This window comes from Rhinatrema bivittatum, chromosome 1 (assembly GCF_901001135.1).
Source record: "Rhinatrema bivittatum chromosome 1, aRhiBiv1.1, whole genome shotgun sequence".
In the NCBI taxonomy this organism is placed as follows: Eukaryota; Metazoa; Chordata; class Amphibia; order Gymnophiona; family Rhinatrematidae; genus Rhinatrema; species Rhinatrema bivittatum.
This window is the reverse complement of record NC_042615.1, coordinates 264,525,135-264,547,048: the sequence shown is the minus strand read 5'-3', so window position 1 is coordinate 264,547,048 and position 21,914 is coordinate 264,525,135. Positions and strand designations below refer to the sequence as shown.

The 21,914-nt window shown below is 42.0% G+C and overlaps 1 protein-coding gene across 4 annotated transcripts in view; it reads right to left on the bottom strand.

Annotated features, from left to right (window-relative positions):
* DYSF (dysferlin) overlaps positions 1 to 21,914 on the bottom strand; it is a 731,032-nt gene that overhangs the window by 480,886 nt on the left and 228,232 nt on the right. For all 4 annotated transcript variants that reach the window (XM_029594483.1, XM_029594497.1, XM_029594488.1 and 1 more), the window contains exon 20: positions 15,405 to 15,529. In XM_029594483.1, coding sequence (XP_029450343.1) covers positions 15,405 to 15,529 — 125 coding nt within the window. The remainder of the gene's footprint in view (positions 1 to 15,404; positions 15,530 to 21,914) is intronic.

Genomic DNA, 21,914 nt, shown 5'->3' with positions numbered 1-21,914 from the left:
ACTGGGAAGCCCCCTTCTTGCTGCTGGACTGCTGCCTTCATCTCAATTTTGATCAGTTCCTAGTTAAGTTTTAGGTTGCTCTGGGAGTAGGAATGTGTCTAACGTCCTTTAAATGTATTAGTGAATTCACTATGTGTCTGGTAGTGGCCTACCGGGGTCTGATCGAATTCTCAATAAAGTTTTTGTTGATGTTTTGGTTTTTTTTTGTGAAAGTGGCACCTGCCTATAACTTAAGGGATGAGCTAGGGGTGGGTGGGCGAGGGGTGGGAGGGTTGGGAAATACAAACAGTCTAACTTCAGTTAGTTAGCCTGAGTGACTCACTGCTCTCTTGATTAACTAATGTTGGTCCCTATTCAAACCCAATCACACTACCTCAACACCTTTCCAAGGTGAGTAACTGAGCTGAACTATTCAACTTTTTTACTTAGGTATACACTGCTCCTAGCTTATTTCTAGCTTCTGGCTACTTTTTGGGTTGTTTTTTTTTTTTTTGGGGGGGGGGTTGTGTTTTGTTTTGTTTTTCAATACAAACACTCAGTTCTTTAAAAGTCTGGAGAACTCTCAGTTCTGCAGACTTTTAAAAATAAACACACTACCTACTGCTACCTTAATGACTGACTAAAAATACAAACAGTCTAACTTGTTTATTCACTGCCTACCTACTGCTACCTTATTGACTGACTTTTTAAAAATACAGTCTAACTTGTTTATTCACTGCCTTTCTGACTATTATTCCTTCCATCTCTATAGATAAAGAGGTAAAGAATTTTTGCTATCTGACATATCCTCTGACCTGGTGTAGGCAATGGAACATCCTCTTTGGGGATAAGGATAGGTTTCTATACCTCAATAAGAGGTTTCCTTTATTTTTTGGGGATGGAGAAAAGCAACAATATGAAGCATACCGACACTGGAGTGTCTATCGGAAGCCGTCCACTATCAACCTAGAAGAAAGGAGGAGTTGTGGTAATTGGAAGGTATAGAGATAAGAAGATCCTTTTAGCAGCTTGTTATGTTAGGGACTGCTAGGAGAGTGATCCCATCTTGAGGAGATTTCGTGTGTTCTTGGGCCTCGGCATGATCCCAGATGAATCCAAGACAGCACCGAGGGTTGGCGAGGCGTATCCCAGCATGTGCGACGACTAAGTAGGACCCTCTGCCGGACTTGCATGCTTCTGGAAGCCAACAACATTATGTTGGTTAGTGAACAGTCCTCCAACCGTTCCCAGCCCTTTCGGACCCGCCACTAGGTATCGGCAAGAAGCAGCAGGCCGGACTGAGGATGAGGCCTTGTGACACAGAAGACTCGAGACGAGACGAGAAGACTGGATGTGGACCAGGATCTTGGAAGACTCTAGACGAGACGAGGAACTTGGAAGAGTCTTGGACGAGATGGGTTGCTGGGAAGGTTCGGACATTGGCATTGTCTCTCAGGGCACCCTACACAGCCCACCAACACGGGCGGACCCAATGGGCTGGTCTCAGACCACCCTGTCCCACTGCGCACCCTACACAACCTGAAGAGGCTGGTCACAGACCACGCAGAGAGCGGGACAAGCGCAGGAAGGGAATCCAGCTGAGACGAAACTCCAATGACGAGGCTAGGTGTCATCTGGAAAACCACAGGAGCTGGAGGGCCAAGAGGACTCGGAAGCACAAGAAGGGATTCCAGATGGGACGAGACTCCAATGACGAGGCAAGGTGTCATCTGGAGAACCACAGGAGCTGGAGGATCTGGAGGACTCGAAACAGACTAAGGAGGAGCAAAACCTAGGAACATCAGGAAGTGAAACATCAGGAAGCCTGGAACATCAGGAAGTGAAACATCAAGAAGCCTGGAACATCAGAAAGAGAAAAATCAGGAAGCCTGGACTAGAAACCTCAAGACATGAAGTCATGGAACTTCAGGAAGCCACAGGAAGCAACGAAGACTCAGGAAGCACGACGAGACATGGAGCGCAAAAGAAGAACGAAGACCTGACGGAGCGCTGGAAGACGAGACTTCCAGAGACAAGTAACTCCAATGCAAGGCAAGGCAGAAGTGTTGGAAAAGCCTTTTTATAGGGGTGAGACAGGAAACAGTCATCAGGTGGGGCCCAGGGCATATCCGGCCATGGGCCCTTTAAATCTTGTGAAGAGACGTGGCCCGCACCTTAGGAACAGGAAGCAGGAAGTTGTGCAGGACCATGGCCAGCGGCCATGCTGCTGCTAATGCCGAAGAGCAGGGCGGGGCCGAGGAACAGGCCCAGCATTGTCGGCAGCTCTCAAGCCGCAGAGGGCAGACTGAAGAGCGGCTCCAGCCGCAAGGAAGATTGGGGACTGCGGCCTCCAGGCTGCGGGGCAGCAGAGAGAAGGTAAGAGGCTGTCCATGAGGGCAGAATCACAACACAGCTGGCCTAGAGTGGCTTGCATATAGCTGTGTAGGTCTTGCAACTTCATGAATCTGGTTCAGGGCTCAGTGCATGAATGCTTCGATGGAGTAAAGAGCAAGGATGTTTTTGTCGATGCATCAGAGTGATTGGCTTTGAATGGGCAACCATACTTGCTTTTGTCTTATGCATTTATGCTTCCAGTGCATCGATCGATGCATGCGTTGGTGCATCGTGCATTAAGTGTGCTGATGTGCCTTGCATCAACAGTGCCAATGTCTTTGATACAGGGTGACTGTACCACTAGACCCCGTGACTTCATTTTGGGTCTATAGGGGAGTCCTTGAGGAGCTCCTGCTCAACTCATGTCCTGATGAGGAGGATCTATTGTAGCTTCTGAGAGACTTACGCAGTTCTTCTATACCCTGGAGTGTTGAGAATGCAGGATATTTGTCCACAAGCATAACAGTTTTCCAGGTCATGGTCTAGAGCAAAGCAAAGATAACATTCAATAAGGGACATCACCTTTCCACGGATGCAGTTCTTGAACCCGCTCACTGTTTTTCTTACCCAGCATTTTGAACATAAGAGAAACATAAGAACATAAGAAAATGCCATACTGGGTCAGACCAAGGGTCCATCAAGCCCAGCATCCTGTTTCCAACAGTGGCCAAGTACCATAAGAACCTGGCAAGTACCCAAAAACTAAGTCTATTCCCATGTAACCATTGCTAATGGCAGTGGCTATTCTCTAAGTGAGGCAAAAGTCTTTTTTTTGTTTTTTTTGTAGCACTGAAAAGTGCTGCTTTATGTGCTGCAGTGCAGCAAGGCAACTAAAAGTAGGAAAACTGAAGAGAATAATGAAAAAGAAACACATTTTTCAAAGGAATTTGAAAAAAAAAATAATTGGAGATTACATGTCCATGCTGTGCTTGGATAAAAATGACTGAGGAGGCTCTCGTGGCAATGCCCACGCAGGAACGTCCACACATGCTCAGAGTTCAAAGCTCTACTATCTAGGAGAGACAAGTCCGTTCGGTGCCACCAAATCTGGTCACCCACAATTAATTTCTAATTCAGTCTGCTTATTGACGGAAAAAGTTCTACGTTTTTAGTCTCCCATGCACCAGCTTCTGATCCTGCAGGTGACTTATTTATAACTGCTTGCTGCTGGAGATGACAGGTGGGCCAGGATCAGCTCTGATTTGCTATGGGGAAACTTTCCTTTAGTCTTTGCCAACATACTACACGCAGGCTCAAGAGTTGACATTTTTTAAATGATTTAATTACCCTTTGTAGGATGTTCCCCACCACCACAATCTTTTGTCTTATTTAAAGCTTGGTATGAGATTCAATTCTTGAAGACAGGCTCTTTAAGAATTTTTCATTTTTAAAAGATGGACATTCTCAATTTCAAGAAAATGCAAGGACAGCCCAGTGGCTCAGTGGTAGTACTCTGCACTGCCAATGCCAAGGGACTGAGGAATGATTCTGCTCTTTGGATTGGCAAGAGTTGAGGATGCTGCAGCAACAATGCACGATGATGACATCTATTGGCCAGGTTTAGGGCCTATGATTGCAGGTACCCCAGAAGGAGCCCTGGTACATGGCCCTGAACGAGGTCCGTCATTGCACTGACTGGACTAAAGTAAGTTAGGAGGGGATAGCACTAGATCCCAGCTCTGATTCCAACTAAACTGGAAGCTCAAAGAAGGAGGGAGAAACAGACTGGTAAAAAAAAAACTGCAGAGTTTAAGGTTATACCTGGGGGAATATATTAATTTTCTTTGGGGCATGCTCCTTAAATACTCCTAAAGTTGCTTGCATGCTTCCATTTCCTGTAAGTTATGTTCTGTAGAAGTCAAAACAGCAGACATCAAAAAACATTATTTAAATGTTTTCTTCACGCACTTTCCCTGCCAAACCTCCCCCCACCTTTTGGTAGGTATACCAGCTCCTCCCCCAACCCCGCAACCAATATTCCCTGTAAGGATTGGGTTGCTGTGTGCAAATATTTTTGCTCGTGAGCAAAACCTTTTGGTTTCATTATCCTGTGAGCACTATTTTCATTGATGCATAAAGCCTAGCAATTTTATGCTCACAGCAACCCAGTCCTTAGAGGGAACATTGGTAGCACACAAGCTTTCTCACATACACAAATATACTAACACACTTGCATATTTACTTTCATAGTCTCTCTCACATAATCATGCCCATTCTCACAAACATGCGCACAAACTCACTCTCATTCCTTTCATTCACTCCCCAGACTCTCAGGCACATGCACACTCACTCAATTCTCCTCCTCTTCTGTACACACATTCATCTCAATAACTGCAAACCCTTCACTGTCAAACACTTTTAGAAGTAAGAAAAAACTCCACAAAAAAAAAAGTCACCTAGAACTTTCCTGTACCATATCAACACTATCTCAGGTCTCAAAGAGCAGCAGCCTGATCTATGACACGGCAGGAATGCAAATATTATACTATGTCCTAGAACACTAATACATCTACTGGGGTAAACAGAAGAAGCCATACTGCTGCAAAGCCCTACAGAAAAACTACACGCCAGCAGAAATACTGCACCTCAGCTACACATGTAGAACACAGACACACCCTTACCTAATACAGAATAAAGGACTATAAATTAGAAACAGAAACATGCAGACAAAAATAAAATAGAACGCCCGAAAAACCAGACTCTGAACAGTGGAATATTGAAAGAACAAAATAAATATGTAATGCATATTCCCAAAGATAACATATGCCAATCACTAAAAATTCAGATTAATATTTTTTTACCTTTGTTCGAACTTTCTTTTCCTCTTTCTAGATCTTTTCCCAATTCCTTCTCCAGGATCTCCTTTTTTTCTTTCTGTTTCTTCTCTCTCCACCTGTTTTCTTCCCTTCCTTTCTCAAACACATAATCAGGGTCTCATTCTCACACGCTGCCTCTCTCTTCTGTCACACACACAAACACACACATTCTCACTCTCATATGCGCTCTCACATACAGGTTCCCACTCTCACATGCTTTCTCACATATGGGCTCTTGCATGCTCTCTCTCTCACACACACACACACTGGCTCTCACTCTCACATGCTATCTCACTCACACATACATACACACACACACACACACAGGCTCTGACTCACAAGCTGTCTCATACACACACACGCTCTTAACTCACTCTCAGTCTCACAATCACACACACACACACACACACACACACACACACACACACTCTATCTACAGGACCTCAGCCTCCCTCTACCCTCTGGGCCTCCTCTACTTGGGCCGCGCAAGATGGGATCCATGGTGACCCTACCACAGACACTGATTCTTTTCTACACGTGGGCCGATGCTGCTCCTCCTCCTTCCTGCCCGAGCAGCTCCAGCAATTCTTTTCTTCTGGGACCGCAGGGGCAGGAAGGAGGAACACCTGAACTTTTGGACACACTTCTTTTCTTCAGGCCATGGTCAGATGGGTTCCACCACAGCCCCACTGGTCTCCTCACTTTGGGCCATGGTGGGATGTGCTCCACCACCTCCCTGCCGGTCTTCCTGCATGGGGGGGAGGGGTGTAAAAGCTGTGTTTGGCAGCAAGAAAAGTTGTGTGGCCGCGCACGTGCGCAGCTTAGAAGGAACAGTGCCCCCAAACCCACTTTACTCCAGAACCTAGCCCCCACATACACCCTATCCTGGCTGAGTATTTTCCATGCATTGATTTTTTATAAATTTAAGAAATACATATATACATAAATATTTCATTTCCATTTTTATATTTTAGAGCAGTTTTCTTTTTCTGGTCAGTCACTGAAAGGACTAGAGGCTGTTAAGCTGCCTTCTGTCTTTCCCAGTGGCTAGACCTTTCTCTATATTCTTCTTATTTTACAAACAGAAATTCATCCTCCATTAAGCAGAAAGAAGGAGATGGATACAACTGGAAATAGTTAAGGAGCAAGTGACAGTCATATTTACTCAATCCCTCATAAATTAAGCAAAAGGTGTCTTTGTATTACTCCAGGGTAGCACAGGCGTGAAGGAACTAGCTGGATTACATAGGTAGCAGAGATATAAAATCACTGCATGACTTACTCAGATATCCCCCAAACTCCAGCGAGTGCATGACACTGCTTCTTAAGCACTGCTGCACTCAAGGTCATGCCGTAAACCGCAAGCGTGACCACCGGAAATTGACTCTTTCCAAAAGCTAGTTACAAAAGGAGTCACCTTGTCTGCAGTGTGCCTAACCGTTCAGTACAAATCTTAAAATCTAATTAACATGATAACTTGACGTAGGATCATGCTGAGACAGCATCTCACTCTGAAACATCTAGTTGTGTCCTGGCTTTCTTAGTTTACATTGGTGAAATGAATCTCTTGTACTTCAGTGAAACTCTGACCTTCCCACAGCAATTAATATTTTTCAGATGTTTCTCATTTTGGTGGGCAGAACTCACTTAAATGCACAATAGCTTTCAATGACTTTCAGGAACCAAAACAAAGATGTGGTTAGACACGGATCACTTAGGTATATACATCTCCACACCACTAATCATTCTCAGCAGATATATAAATCCAAAAAAATATGTTTTTAAATATTTTTTAAAATCATATAATAAAAAACAGATTTGCACCAGGAACAGATGGGAAGTGGTAATAAGATTAAAAATGCCCAAAAAGATTGTGGCAAAGGAAGTCTGACTTCACAACCCCACACATGCCCTTCTGTCTGATTCATCAAGGCCTTTACCCATATACACAGAATGGAAGGAAATTTCTGTGACCTACATTTGTGTGCGCTACCCGGCACTCGCACATGTATGTCCCATTTTATAAAATCCGCGAAAGCATGTTATAAAATCCAGAGTCAGCGCATACAAGAGGCTGCACAATTGTGCACCTTGCACGCGCCGAGCCCGCTCTGAGCTGCGCTGCCTTCTCCCATTCCCTCCCAGATCGCTCCGAAATTGGAGCGGCCTTGGAGGGAACTTCCCTACCCCCCACCCCACCTTTCCTTCCCTTCCCCTACCTCCCCCGCCCTTCCCCCCCTACCTTTGTTCATTTCTTTTTTTTGTTTTAAAACTTACTTCAGCCCTGAGGCTGAAGTAAGTTGTGCACCGACCGACTGCCGGCACGCAATCTCTGGCCCAGCCGCCATGCAGAGGCCTTGCATTCCCTTAAGTCGCAGTTCAATTAAAGTCACTATGCAGTAAAAACAAACTGAAAGCTGACTTGGTTTCCAATAATACTTTTATTGATGTAGTGTGAAATAATGAGAATGTTCTTTACAGCGATTCAGTTCTCGTTTCAATGGTACAAGAGCTTCAAATAAATTTGTGACTTCTTGTAGTCTTGCTTAAGTTTAAGATGTTAAAGTCAATTGATTCAGTCTTTAATATGATGCTTCTCTCATCTCTCGTGGGAGTAGCTTGCTTAATACGGTGGTGAGGAGTATGCCTGAACAGCAAACCAATATGGAGAAGAAAAATACCCAGACACCTCTGCTGTTCTGTGGCCTGTCAGAGCTGAATGAACTCTGAGTGACTTTCTGAGCATGACTTGCAGAATGTCTCTGAGCAGATAGACAAGCTGGCACCAAAGGAGGTGAGCCTATTCAATGGGTCACAAGGAGAAACCAACGGCAGGAGCTTCAGGCACTATCTCACTGGACAAGATCATTAACAGAACAAAAGGATTATCTGGAGAGTGAGGGCAAATTGGCTACTTCTGGGAAAACTGGTCAGGGCAGTTCAGGGATAGGTTGTCATGACAACAGCATGATGTGACTCTGTAAATGAGTCTTTGGGCAGTCACGTAAGTCTAGAAGTTTCGACAATACTGTATGTTTAACTATAAAAGAAGGGTCACTTCCTGTATCCAAGGAGATGCTGGTCAGTTTGTAAGACAAAGGGCACCCAATATCCAGCATCTCCCAAGAACACTTATAATGCCAAATAAAATTTACTTTATACCTTTTACTGAGTCTAAGTGTTCTTGTGTCCCTGGCCCTAAGTACAGAAAATTATGTACATTGGTAACTACCCCTAACCAATTAGCTGGATACTTCATTTAGATGCAGCTCCAGCACTGCTATCTACGATGGCGGGGGTGGAAGGGAAATAGAACCAAAAAAATTATTTAAACGGACAAGAGAAACAGAAAAGTATGGAAAAAAAAAAGTTTGAAACCTTGCTGGGCAGACTGGATGGACCGTTTGGTCTTTTTCTGCCATCATTTCTATGTTTCTATCTTCTTGGTTTAGGGCACGTCAGTGCTTCCCTCACAATATTGATGAAGTATTAAAGATGAAATCCATTTTACACAGTCATTTATCTCCTACCTGTCCACAAAGGTTTCGCCTCTGAACTCCTCAGTTTCCTCACAGCACTTAAATGGCACCAAGTATACTCCTCTTCTCCCTTCTAGTATCAGAATGTTACTCCTGTTTCTCTTCTTCTCCAATCTCCAGTATACATTCATGGGCCCTAAAGGGGGGTCCATCCCAACTCCTTTCTCCCCTCAGTCCTTCTCCTCTATTAGATGGCTGAAAGTCATCTCTCCTCTGGATACTAAAGAGCCACAAATTATTCCTCAGGGAAGCAAGTTCTATCTTTGATGTTAAAGTAGCAAAGAAAATAACTTAACTGAGTCCCTACCTAATGGGTACTCAGCACTCAAATCATCATAAAAATATAAAAGGAACAGATAGGGTAGAGAGAAACTCCCATATCCAAAATAAAAGTCTCCATTGAAAAGTTAAGTCAAACAACAATAAATAGCAGAGGACAGCCAAGACATGCTGAAAAAAGCAAGTAAAATCCATTATCTAAGATGGTGGTCTGGCTTTAGTATACTCTCTTCCACATGGGGGAGCTCTGCACCCACACTATAGTTATTATGTTTCCTCCCAAAATAAAAGTGGTTTGCTCAACATCTATTCCTAGTAGAGATCCAAGGAATCTCTACAGAGGAACGAAAGATTAAGAGGAGGGAAGATGCCAGGTCATGGGGTCTAAGGGGCTAAAACCTGCAGTCAGAACACTAGTCATTTAGCACCAACCCGCCAGGTAATAACAAACTTTTATATGGCTAAAGAGCCAAGCAAAATGTTGTGCTTTTATAAGCAAATCATTAAACAGAGGGAAAGAGTTAATGGGTTAATTTCCCCCTATTTGCATAATTAAAATATGCAGCCACAATCACATAATGTAGCATAAGTTTTCACCTGTGCTAAATTTCACTGATTAGCTTACTTATTAGCATATGCACTAATGTAGCCCTTTTTTTAAAGGTTTCTCTGGTATCTTGTGGATTCATAAAATAATTTGATTCTGGGGCTAACTCTTCTGTCACTTCCTCAGTGGGAAGGCTAACATTCTAGGCCCAAGCGGTGGATGGTCTTTTGTCTGGCAAATGTATTCTACTGTACTACTTGAGGGTGTTTGTGCTGCAGGAACAGGCAGGACACAGTGGGGGTGTTCAAAATAAATTTTACTTGGATTCTTCAGAATTAAATAAATGTCCAATCACATAGATGCTGATCCAATTCACATCAGAGTTCCAACTGGGTATTTATAAGGTGGAGTCTCTCGCTGTCCTCTGTGTATGTGTCCCTGGGTCTATTCTGTAGAAAGATGCTTACCCCTTCCTGCTCTGTGTAGGCAAGTATCCCAAATGGGTGCAAGAATAGTAGAGATGAGGATCCCCAAAGCCCCAAGAAATCGTACCTGAGTCCCACAGAGTCCAGGTCTTTCCCCTGTGCTCCCAATTGTGGGCCTCAAAAATGATCCTGATTCTTCTTCGAATGTGATCTCTCTTGAGGGGAGGTCTGATGTTGAACAGGAACCTAGCTATTACAGCCCAGCTCCAAACATGAGGAGGGTGGTATTGAACCTCTTCACAACCAATCAAAAATAGGAAAAACATTTTTCACAGTCCCAGTTCTTCCACTGTTGGTGAATGCATTCACTGCAATTCCTTCATTGGAATGGATTGAGGCTCTCTGATCTCCTGTTTTCAGGCCTCTGGATCTGGAGCATGTCCTTCACAAGGGTGGGACCAGGATCTCACCATCAATGAGATCCAAATCTAAATAAAGTGCAATAAAAGTCTCTTCTCAAAACTGGAGACAGATCCTCACAGTCACGGAGTTTGCTGTAAAGACTGTCCTCTGTAACAAAACCCCAATTCAGGTGGGTAGGCCCTAACTTAGATAGAGATACCCAAAAGCAGCTCCTTACTCTCTGTAAGCCAACTCAAAAGACCACATGGCTCATTGACCTGACCCTCCCTTCATCTTACACAATCCTCAGCGGGAGGGGATGGTTTCTCCCTTATCCCTGTCTAACTAAAGGCAGGGATCTAGGGCCATCTAGTGAATACCATAGGGTCTCTACACTAATAATAGTGCTGGTTAATGAATCGAGCCCTGAGCATATTTATTTACTATAGCGTGTTGACTTAATCTTGGTTGTCTGAACACTGATAAGGAAATTCCCTTACAGATGTAGATAAACAGACAAGAAAAAACTGTTTAGCTTATCCTTCTTTCTTGTGGGTGTATACCTCTGCTACAAAGAATTCCAGGTACGTTAAAGCAGATGGTTTATTTGGTGGCTACTACTGCAGCCATGATTCTTTCCTTACCAGTATCTCTTACAGCTACTCAGGGCCTTTGTAAGATGCTCGTTGATAGGATCAGGAAGCAGTTGAAAGCACATACACACAATAAACAATGAAAACACAGGAAAACATCTGATAGGAAAGGGAAAATTCCCTATATGTATATATAAATACATGGGGCAATATTCAAAGGTATTTAAGTTGGTAAAATAGCTTGACTTGAAAGCAGCCTGGCTTCCACAGTGCTCATCCTGTGGGCGTGCTTAGGGCAGGGAAATAAAACAGCACACATACATTTGTTTTTAGAAAGAATGTGCGCTAATTTGTCCCTGCTTGGCCATCCACACAAATAACAAGTGCGAAGCTGCAAGACACTTGTCACGCATACTATGCACTTGCTAATTTTTGAAGGGAAAATACCCAGGTAGAAGAGCAGAAAACGTTACCACCAGGCATAGATTTTACTGTTTTGCTGTCAAAAAGTGGATTATCAAAATTCTTGGAAATCAGGACATCATAAATGCACATATATAGCTTTTCGTTTTTAGGGATTTTTACTATGATTTAGAGAAATTTCCAGAAATTTCCTGTGAGAAAGAAAGAAATAGGACTTCATATCATAATGAATTACACAGGCAACTAAGTATTCAGCCAAAAGAACACTTCATCCTAACCCGTTTGTCAAAGCAGAAGAGCAATAAATACAAAAAACCCCTGAATACTTTAAAACAAGTCTGGACGCTTAACAGAAGTTTGAAAATATAACAAAATGAAAAGAGTACACATGTTCATACAATGGAAAGTTTCAAATGTTTTTATGGAGCCAGTGATGGAGAAGGATGTTGAATAGCTATTAAGTTTTCCTGAGGTCGATATTCATAAGCTATTTAATTGGATAACTGAAAAGTTATCCATCTCAATGGCTTAGCCATGATATTAAATGACTTATCCGGCTAAATTCTAGCTGGATAATGAGTTATCGAGCTAGTTAAGTTGTATGGATAACTCATATCCGGCTAACTTAACTAGTCGCCATGCAGCTGAATATCACCCCCCCCCCCCCCCCCCCTGAGTTTTTCAAGTCAGAACCTGAAGGTAGACAATCAGATGTGTTTTCCAGATGGCAAGGCTAATGTTCTAAAATATTTTTGAAGCGAGAGATGCTTAAACTTCTCCAGTACTATGATTAATTAATCCAAGAGGCTGCAATTGATTTCTTGTCTATTTCTCTTCCCTAATAGTTCCTCTTTGAAAGATTACTGGACAGCATTTATCACCCATCATCTATGTTGCCAAGAGGTGCCACTATACGAAAGGAAACCATTGCCATGCCACACTCAAACCAACAAAGTTTTCATTGTGCATTGTACCCTAAAATTATTATTATTTTTTTTAATATACTGACATTTGATCTCAATTGAGATATCACACCAGTTTATATTCAGGTACTGTAGGTATTTCTCTATCCCCAGAGGGCTTACAATCTAAGTTTTTGTACCTGAGGCAATGGAGGGTAAAGTGACTTGCCCAAGGTCACAAGGAGCGACAGCAGGACTCGCACCCTGGTCTCCTGGTTCATAATCCACTGCTCTAACCACTAGGCTAATTCTCCTCCCAGTAAAAAACTGCTTTTCTGTGCACCCTCCATATCATGGCGATATTAAGTCGGAGGTCCCGAAACTTTCCAAAAGTAAAAAAAAAATTTTAAAAATTGTTGCCGGCGTCCGGTTTCCGAGCCCGTGGCTGTCAGCAGGCTCGAGAACCGACACCGGCAAAATTGAGCGTCGGCTGTCAAACCCGCTGACAGCCGCCGCTTCGGTCCAAAAGGAGGCACTAGGGACGCGCTAGTGAAAGCATTTCCATGAAAGCATTTCCATGAACTAAACGGAACCTATTCCATTATCAACCAGTCGCCCAGACTTTGCCTTAATCATGGTAATTAACATCCCTACCTCATAAGGGCAATTCATCAATGCTATAAGCACATTGACTGGCATATATGTTCTTTCTATTTAAACCCCTGCTTCTTTTCTCCGATCCAAGTTATTTTATTCCCTTGTTTTATTGTAACTGCATTCCTTAGCCTTCTCTTGTTTTATGTTTTTTACTACTATTATTATTATTATTTATTACTAAATGTTATTTTTTGACTTTGTTCCCTATCCACTTGTTAATTGTTAAACCGACATGATGCGATATTTATCGCGAATGCCGGTATAGAAAAACTTAAAATAAATAAATAAAATAAATAGTGTCCATAGCGCCTCCTTTTGCCCGTTTTTACCGCTGGGCCTCATTTAAATACAGAATCACGCGCACAGGAGAGTGGCCTGTGCACATGCCGGGAGAGCGGGCGTTCACCCCCTCTCCCGCGGACTTTACTGAATCAGCCTGAAAGTAATTCAAGTTGGATCTTATATGATATGATATACAGTGCACATATACATAACTTGATCTAATCAGGCTCAAATAGATGCTTCTGAAAATTATTGAACACAAATAATTCTCTTAATGGAAAGCAAGTACTTCTTTGATAAGACACTGAATTCTAAAGATTGCTTGAGGTAAATCTTAGTCAGACTGAAGCAATCATCTCAAACAATACAAATAGATAAGGAACTATTAATAGCTATTTACAGCCTTTGTCATGAAAGGCACCCTCTTGAGAAATCAGTAAACAAGAACACACATACAGAAAAATCTTTACAGACATTTCTCAGATCTAACTCATCACATCTTGCCTCTTCTCTCTTTATTTCTACTGTGCTTGCACATCTCATATGAAATATGATTATAAAAATACTTGCCTTTATTTATTCTTTCTACCATACACACTACTCTCTACTGTACCCACTGCCCTGGTACAGTGAACTCAGGACCTTTGTCATTACTAGCAGCAGAGTTTTGTGTACCCAAAGTTGGACATGTGGATTAGGAAAGCTGATATTGTGTAAATCATCAAATAGCATGGCCCCTGCTTCTAGGGGGAGAGTATGTCATTACTAATAATAAGATTACATGATGATCTTTGGTTTCTGAGAATTTTACCCACAAATTATGATAAGTAGAAAAAGAGACATATTCACTGGCACAAAAACATGCCAGCAGCAGTTCTAGGGTGTTCCAAATTGTGGAGCAAACACTGAAGGGGATGGGGGTATAACATTTTCAAAAATCAAAATTCATTAAAAAATCTACAAAATCACAGAATTTCAACCCACTACAATCATGTACACTGATTGTACAAGCCTTTAAATTTGCACTGGCACACAAACGTGCCAGTCAGTGGTTCCAGGATGTTCCACTTGTAAATCAGAAGGTCAAAAGAAACAAACCGGAAACCGGTCCAATATTGCAGTAGCAACCAAAAGGCTTTTCTGATGCTTAGTGCTGAATAAAGAATTAAGAATCCTTGGTGTTTACCGGTTCTTTCTACTTGTAAATCAAACAGTGAAGGGGGTAAGAGGCTAAAATTTTCAGAAATAAAAGTTCATTAAAAAAAATGAACAAAGTCAGAGATTTTCAACCTGCTGTGATCATGTACACTAAGAACATAAGAAATTGCCATGCTAGGTCAGACCAAGACTCCATCAAGCCCAGCATCCTGTTTCCAACAGAGGCCAAACCAGGCCACAAGAACCTGGCAACCACCCAAACACTAAGAAGATCCCATGCTACTGATGCAATTAATAGCAGTGGCTATTCCCTAAGTAAACTTGATTAATAGCAGTTAATGGACTTCTCCTCCAATAACTTATCCAAACCTTTTTTAAACCCAGCTACACTAACTGCACTAGCCACATCCTCTGGCAACAAATTCCAGAGCTTAATTGTGCATTGAGTGAAAAAGAATATTCTCCAATTAGTCTTAAATGTGCTACTTGCTAACTTCATGGAATGCCCCCTAGTCCTTCTATTATTTGAAAGTGTAAATAACCGATTCACATCTACTCATTCAAGACCTCTCATGATCTTAAAGACCTCTATCATATCCCCCCTCAGCCGTCTCTTCTCCAAGCTGAACAGCCCTAACCTCTTCAGTCTTTCCTCACAGGGGAGCTGTTCCATCCCCTTTATCATTTTGGTTGCCCTTCTCTGTACCTTCTCCATTGCAACTATATCTTTCTTGAGATGCGGCGACCAGAATTGTACACAAAATTCAAGGTATAGTCTCACCATGGAGTGATACAGAGGCATTAAGCTTGATTGTGCAAGCTTTTAAAGCGTGTATCAGCACAAAAATGTGCAATTCTAGTGATAGTTAGAGATTCCTGCTATGATAAAATCCGTGAACCAGAAATGGCTGAAATATTTTAAAACATCTACCATAAAAGTCAAAATCAAAATCCGAAAAGCATTTTAATCATTCATATATATTTTTTTAAAAATGTAATTTTACTTACCAATTGGTCTGCAGTACGCTGAAGCATATTTTGTACATCTGTTCTGTGACTGATATCTTCCCAGTATGAAGACAGCACAACCACTGGCTTAACATTGCTCCAGGGCAAGAAATAATACTGGCAGCCTGCAAAACAGAGCACAGGTACTTCTCAATTAGTTCTAAGCAAAGCAATCAATTATACCTAAATCTACCTATGCTTCCTCATAGTATCTAACCTCTGGTGTACATTTCTAAGATACTCGGGGATATATTCAATAGAAGGTAATAACTGGTTTTTTGCATCTAAAATCAACTAAAGACTCAAAAATATCATCATGCTATGTCCTAAAGATTTATTGTAATCTTTTTTCCTCCCTAAACCCATTTTTATGCACAAAGTGTAGCCACAATTTCAACAGATTGTGCAAATGTCTATGCAAATAAGCATGTTTTATAAATCTAGGCATACAAATGATGCTTACTAAAATATGATTACATTTGGATGTGATAAACTATCACTGATCCTGGCCTAATTTTTTATGCGACTCTCTTGAAAGTGATATAAAAAGGTTTATATTGCCTTTATTTCAATAAGAAAGTAAAGATAACAAAAAGATTTATAGTATTTTATTATTTCAAGAATTATTCTTATTTCTATAAATATAGATTGAGGGGTCAATACACCCCCTCTGAGATTGGAAAGCAGGTGATGGCAAACAGATATTCAAAAAGGCCACAGAATGAATAAAAAAATATCACTATTCAAAGATTCAGAGAGTGGCTGTATGGGAGGCCAAAGGGAAGTGAACTGGATGATAACCAGCACATAAGATGACATTCGAGGCCTGCCCAGCTCCAAACTATGAAATGTATCAGCTGCCCCATTACCCCATGCATGAACTGATTTTCTCCTATCAGACATATAAAGTTGCTAGGGTGATTCAGACCTATACATAACAAGGCATGGAAACCACACTGGACATGCTCAGGCTTTTCATAAGCACAATCTAAGGGCAAGAAGTCAAAAACGACTGCCCACACTTCACTCTACATTGGGCTTTATTAGCATACTAAATTATTCATCCTGATTTCAAAGGATTCAGACAAGAAACCCCAGCACTCAAACACATCATTAAAAATGACACTACAATAAAAAAACCCCAACAACCCACCAATCCCTTATCAAGCTGCAGTACATAAGATGTCCAATTTTAAAAATAAATATAGAGACCTCTTGGAGTCTCCACCAGATGGCCCTAGCTCCCAGCCCTTGGGTTAGACATCGGCAGAGGGGCATAGCATTCTAAACAGCACCTCCCCAGAGGACGGCTGGAATGAAGAGCTCCTGAAGCACAAGGGGCAGGGCGCTAGCCTAGACTAGTGGAAGCAGTGTAGAGTTTGTTTTGGAAGGATTAAGAACTGTTTCAGTGTGTTCTCCAAGTTAGGTCCCTGCCTAGCAAAAGGGAGAGGCATTGCCTTGCCAGTTCTCTTTTGTGTGCTGGGGGACTAGAGAGTGAGAAGAAGGATTTTTGCCCTTTTTCTGAGTTAATTTTCTAGTGAGGACCTGTGCCTTCCTGGCAGGCTGTATCCCCTGTCCAGGTGGTCAGGAGGGAGCTGAGGTGCCTCTTCACCTTGTCCAAGAGGGGTTTGTAGCTACCAACAAGTTGAAAAAAAGACATCCTGTTTTATTTCTCTGATTTTGGGAAGGAAGATTTTTCTGCCCCCTTCCTTACCCCATAGCAAGAGGCAGTAAATAAATACTGTTTCCAGTAAGAGGGCTTTCCTTCAGGAAGGCCTGCACCCAGCTGATTCTAAGAAGAATACAAGGGAGAAGTAAAGAAGAGGAGCAGGACATCTAGAAACACCCAAAGGAGTTTCCACCCGGGGACACAGGGCACAGCCAGGTTGGAGATCGAGAATACCTGTGGACCTCAGGTACTGTGGAAAGGAGACACCCATCAAGATTAGGACACCCCAGCCACCATAGGACAATTATCATTCCACCCCATGGAGGTTAAGCAAGTTCCAAGCCCCTGTACTGAGGAATACCTTCACAGAGGTGGAGGCACTTTAAACCTGTTCTCCAATGTGGGTGAAGAGCCTGGATGTAACTGGGCACTTTATTATTTGCTCCAATTAATTGCTATGCACTCAATCAAAGCACATTTTATTTTGAACACCAATCCAGCAAGTCCAGCCTGGTTTGTCAATGTACCTATCCCAAACATCCATAGTAACACACACAGAAGGGATTCTACCTCAGAAATGGGTCTTGAAAATCATCCTTCTCCTCAAGAAACATGGACCCACAGCTGATGGTTGGCGAGGACTGTGAGTGTGGAAAATTTTGAGTTAAGCCTGCATTGAGCTGTTTGGTTTTTTTTATTGGCCTCTTAGGATTCAGCCCATCCACGAAAAAGGAGTTACATAAAAACATTTTCTCCATATACAGTTTATATTCTCCACATGTCAATATTCATAGCTATCTTCTCCATGAACAAACAACATTCACAGGACACTATCTTCCTCCCCTACACATACAATACCAACCCCTGAATTGCTATCATGCCTCACAATTTCGCAATCACCTTTCATACAGGACGGCATGGCTAGGAGCACTGGCCACTGGAGCCACATCTAATACACAAGGGGTTCATCATTCCATTAACTATCCTGCAACCTCTGAAGGTATTCCACAACAGAGATGGTTCTACCTTCACACATCCCACTCTTGTAAGCCACCTTCTATAACACAACCTGCCATAGTCTCTTCTAAGAGAGGTCACCTTGCTGTCATTGCTCAGAACAAAAATGCACAGCAGTACTCATGGAGGTAACCAGGAGATGTACACACAAATGGAGAAGCTTGGAGATGAAAGAGTGATTGTTGCAACTAACTCTTTTTTCTCTATCTCTAAAGCCTGCTATTTAGAATCACCAATTTGTTTAAATTTGGCTGGCTATAAAATAGCCAGCTAAAACCCTGCTCATCACCTTATTGAAATTTAACTCCTAAGCTTCTTTCTCTTTACAGATCTCTGAAGTGAAGAATCCCTGAGCAAGACAAAATGATAGGTTGAGCCATCAAAATATACACTGACCATTTTTTACCACGAGCATGCTAATTATTTTACTGTAAGATCCCTTTGCCTCATTTAAGCACATTTATACCCCCACAAAGGAAACAGTATCATCTACTGCACCCATCTTGCTCAACAGAGATTATCAGAATCCCCGAGAAATCTAGAGACTTCTCCAGGAGAGTGTGAGCAGGGCTGGATTAAGGGACAGGCCAATTGGGCAATCTACTGGGGTGCCAACCAATAGGGGTGCTGAAATCTCACCGGGGGGGGGGGCACTAAATTATTAGCCTGACCTAGGTGCCAACATGTCTCAGGCCGTCTCTGAGTGTGAATGAGCCTGTGCTAGTGGTTCTGTGAAAAGTTAGGATGCCAGAAGAATCTGGAAGACGTGGATAGATTTATCATGACCCCCTAACCTTCTCTTCTAAGCAAGACCCCCTCACTAGCTGCATTCCTAAACAACCGGGCTGGTACCATGAGAAGCTGATCATATTCCAGTGAACTAGTCTGAACAACTTGGATCACACTTCCATGGATTCCCTGAACAGCCTTTAATTATTCAGTCCAGTGGAAAATTAATAACAAATCCCCAAGTTTTGGTGTGCTAGCCAAACCCATGCATGTAGGGAAAAATAACCCATATGATGTTAGGAAAAAGATCTAGGCATCATAGTGGATAATACATTAAAATCGTCGGTTCAGTGTGCTGCGGCAGTCAAAAAAGCAAACAGAATGTTAGGAATTATTAGGAAGGGAATGGTTAATAAAACGGAAAATGTCATAATGCCTCTGTATCGCTCCATGGTGAGACCACACCTTGAGTACTGTGTACAGTTCTAGTCACCGCATCTCAAAAAAGATATAGTTGCGATGGAGAAGGTACAGAGAAGGGGAACCAAAATGATAAAGGGGATGGAAAAGCTCCCCTATGAGGAAAGGCTAAAGAGGTTAGGACTTTTCAGCTTGGAGAAGAGACGGCTGAGGGGGGATATGATAGAGGTGTTTAAAATCATGAGAGGCCTAGAATGGTTAAATGTGAATCAGTTATTTACTCTTTTGGATAATAGAAGGACTAGGGGCATTCCATGAAGTTAGCATGTGGCACATTTAAAACTAATCAAAGAAAAATTTTTTTTTTACTCAGCGCACAATTAAGCTCAGGAATTAGTTGCCAGAGGATATGGTTATGGCATTTAGTGTAGCTGGGTTCAAAAAAGGTTTAGATAAGTTCTTGAAAGCAAAGTCTATTAATTGCTATTATTCAAGTTGATTTCGGGAATAGCCACTGCTATTACTGGCATTAGTAACATGGAATAAACTTAGTTTTTGGGTACTAGCCAGGTTCTTATGGCCTGGATTGGCCACTGTTGGAACTAGGATGTTGGGCTTCAAGGACCCTTGGTCTGACCCAGTATGGCATTTTCTTATGTTATCACACTATTGGATCTGACCACTTGGGCTGGGGCTGGACACCAATGGAATTATTTCTACCCTAAAAAAGATATCCCCTGGGTCCTGTTACTTCCTGTTGGGAAGTCTGCACCTCTAGCACACGGAGCAAAAAGGACAAAGTAGAGGAGAGAATATTTGTTCAACACAAGCAGGCACATTTACTGTAAATAGACTGTGTTTTCTAATTTCTAACATCAACCTCTGAGAAGTCCTTAGGAGCACAAAACGTCTGTGTGTTCCACTGTTTGTTCACTGAAGCAAATTGATAAGTGTATTTCTCCTCATAACCCCAAGAAGTCTAATTCAACAACTCCAAGTCCTGCTACGGAAAGAATGCATGTGCCTATATTTATGCTAAATAGCAAACATTAGCTTGCAAATTTAAAATCATATTTAAATTACTATTCAATAAGATTAAAAAATTGCAAAAAATAAAAGGTAGTAGTAATATAATTATTGAGCATTAATATGGTTGCACAGAATATTATTTACCAACTGTGTGCTATTTTGTGCATGTTCACTGAAACGTTTTCTCTAAGCTCCTCCTCTGTCTCCAAAGCACCTGCTCTCCCAGTCAGTGCTGCATGCAGAAAGGGGACAACAAGTGGACCTGGACATGGCGGATTCAATTACAAGGATATAAATGATTATTGAACATGTTGGGGTGTTCTGTCTTGTTCTCCTTTTTCCTCTACTGTTTCTCATATTATTGATTGTTCTTTGTCGTCTGGTATAATTGTGAGCATAAAAGGAGACGAGAGAAAGTCTGTATGCATGGGTATGCTAGGAGCATGACCTCTGAGTCTGCTTAGGATTTGGATTTTAGATTTAATGACTTGCATTTTTCAATTCTGAGTTCAAGGCGAGTTACAGTTCAGCTACTGTAGTTACTTCCATGCCCTAGAGGGCTAACAATATAAGTTGTACCAGAGGCAATGAAGGGTGACGTAACATGCCCAACACAAGGTCACAAAGAGTATCTGCAGGAGAAGAAGCCTTTGAGTGATGGTCATGATTGTTTTTAATTGTTTTATGCATTTATGTATATTTTTTATAATGATGTTTTATTAATATCTTTTATGGTTATTTAATATTGATTGTGAGTCACACTGAACACTCTATGACTGAAGGGCATGGAATATAAGCCTTTCTATAAAAGATTTAAACCTGGCATCCCTTGCTTTCAGCCTAGAAGGTCAAGTGTTGAACAAAAGATGAGTAAGAGAAGAGATCATGACTTTCCTTTGCTTTTATCTTCTAGTTTCTCTTAGTCCTTTCACTGTTTTTCTTTCCATGTTACTTTTCTTTCTATGACTCTCCTTCCTCCACCTCTTCCATTTTCCATGTCACTTCTCCTCATCTCTGTTATCTGCTTTTTCCATCCATCACCACTTCACACCTCTCATCCTTGTACATCTTATCTATTTTTAACTCTCACCCCTTTATCCCATATTATTCTTCCATCACCCCATTCCGGTCTTCCAATTCTGGTATCTCACTCCCAACCAACCATTTTTCCGTCATTCTCCACTCAGCTGTAACCCTCCTTTCTCTTACACCCTCCTAGCCTTCCATCTTTGTCTCCCCCTCCCTCCTCATACCCACTCTGTCCCTCTTCCTTTGTGAACCATTTGTCATTCCATCTTCTTTCCCTCTTCTGTGACCCTCCCTGCTCTCAGGCTTCTTAAATCACCCTGACCATCTCCATTGACTGTGTTTGGCAGAGGGAAGATAAGAAGAGTTTATGAATCAGCAGCTTACAAATGTCACTTAGGAACATCAAGCAAATTTGTCATTGGCATTAAAACTGTAGATGACCCATCAAGGAGAAGGCAGCCAAGACATGTCAACCTCAGAGCAAGATAGAAGGCAGCTGTGCTTCTCCTTACTGACTGAGCAAACTAGGGGAAAGAATCAGTGCCATTCAGGACCGGAAGCCATTTTTAGGATTGCCAAGGGCCTAGATATTGTAACAAAATTGCATGACAAGACAA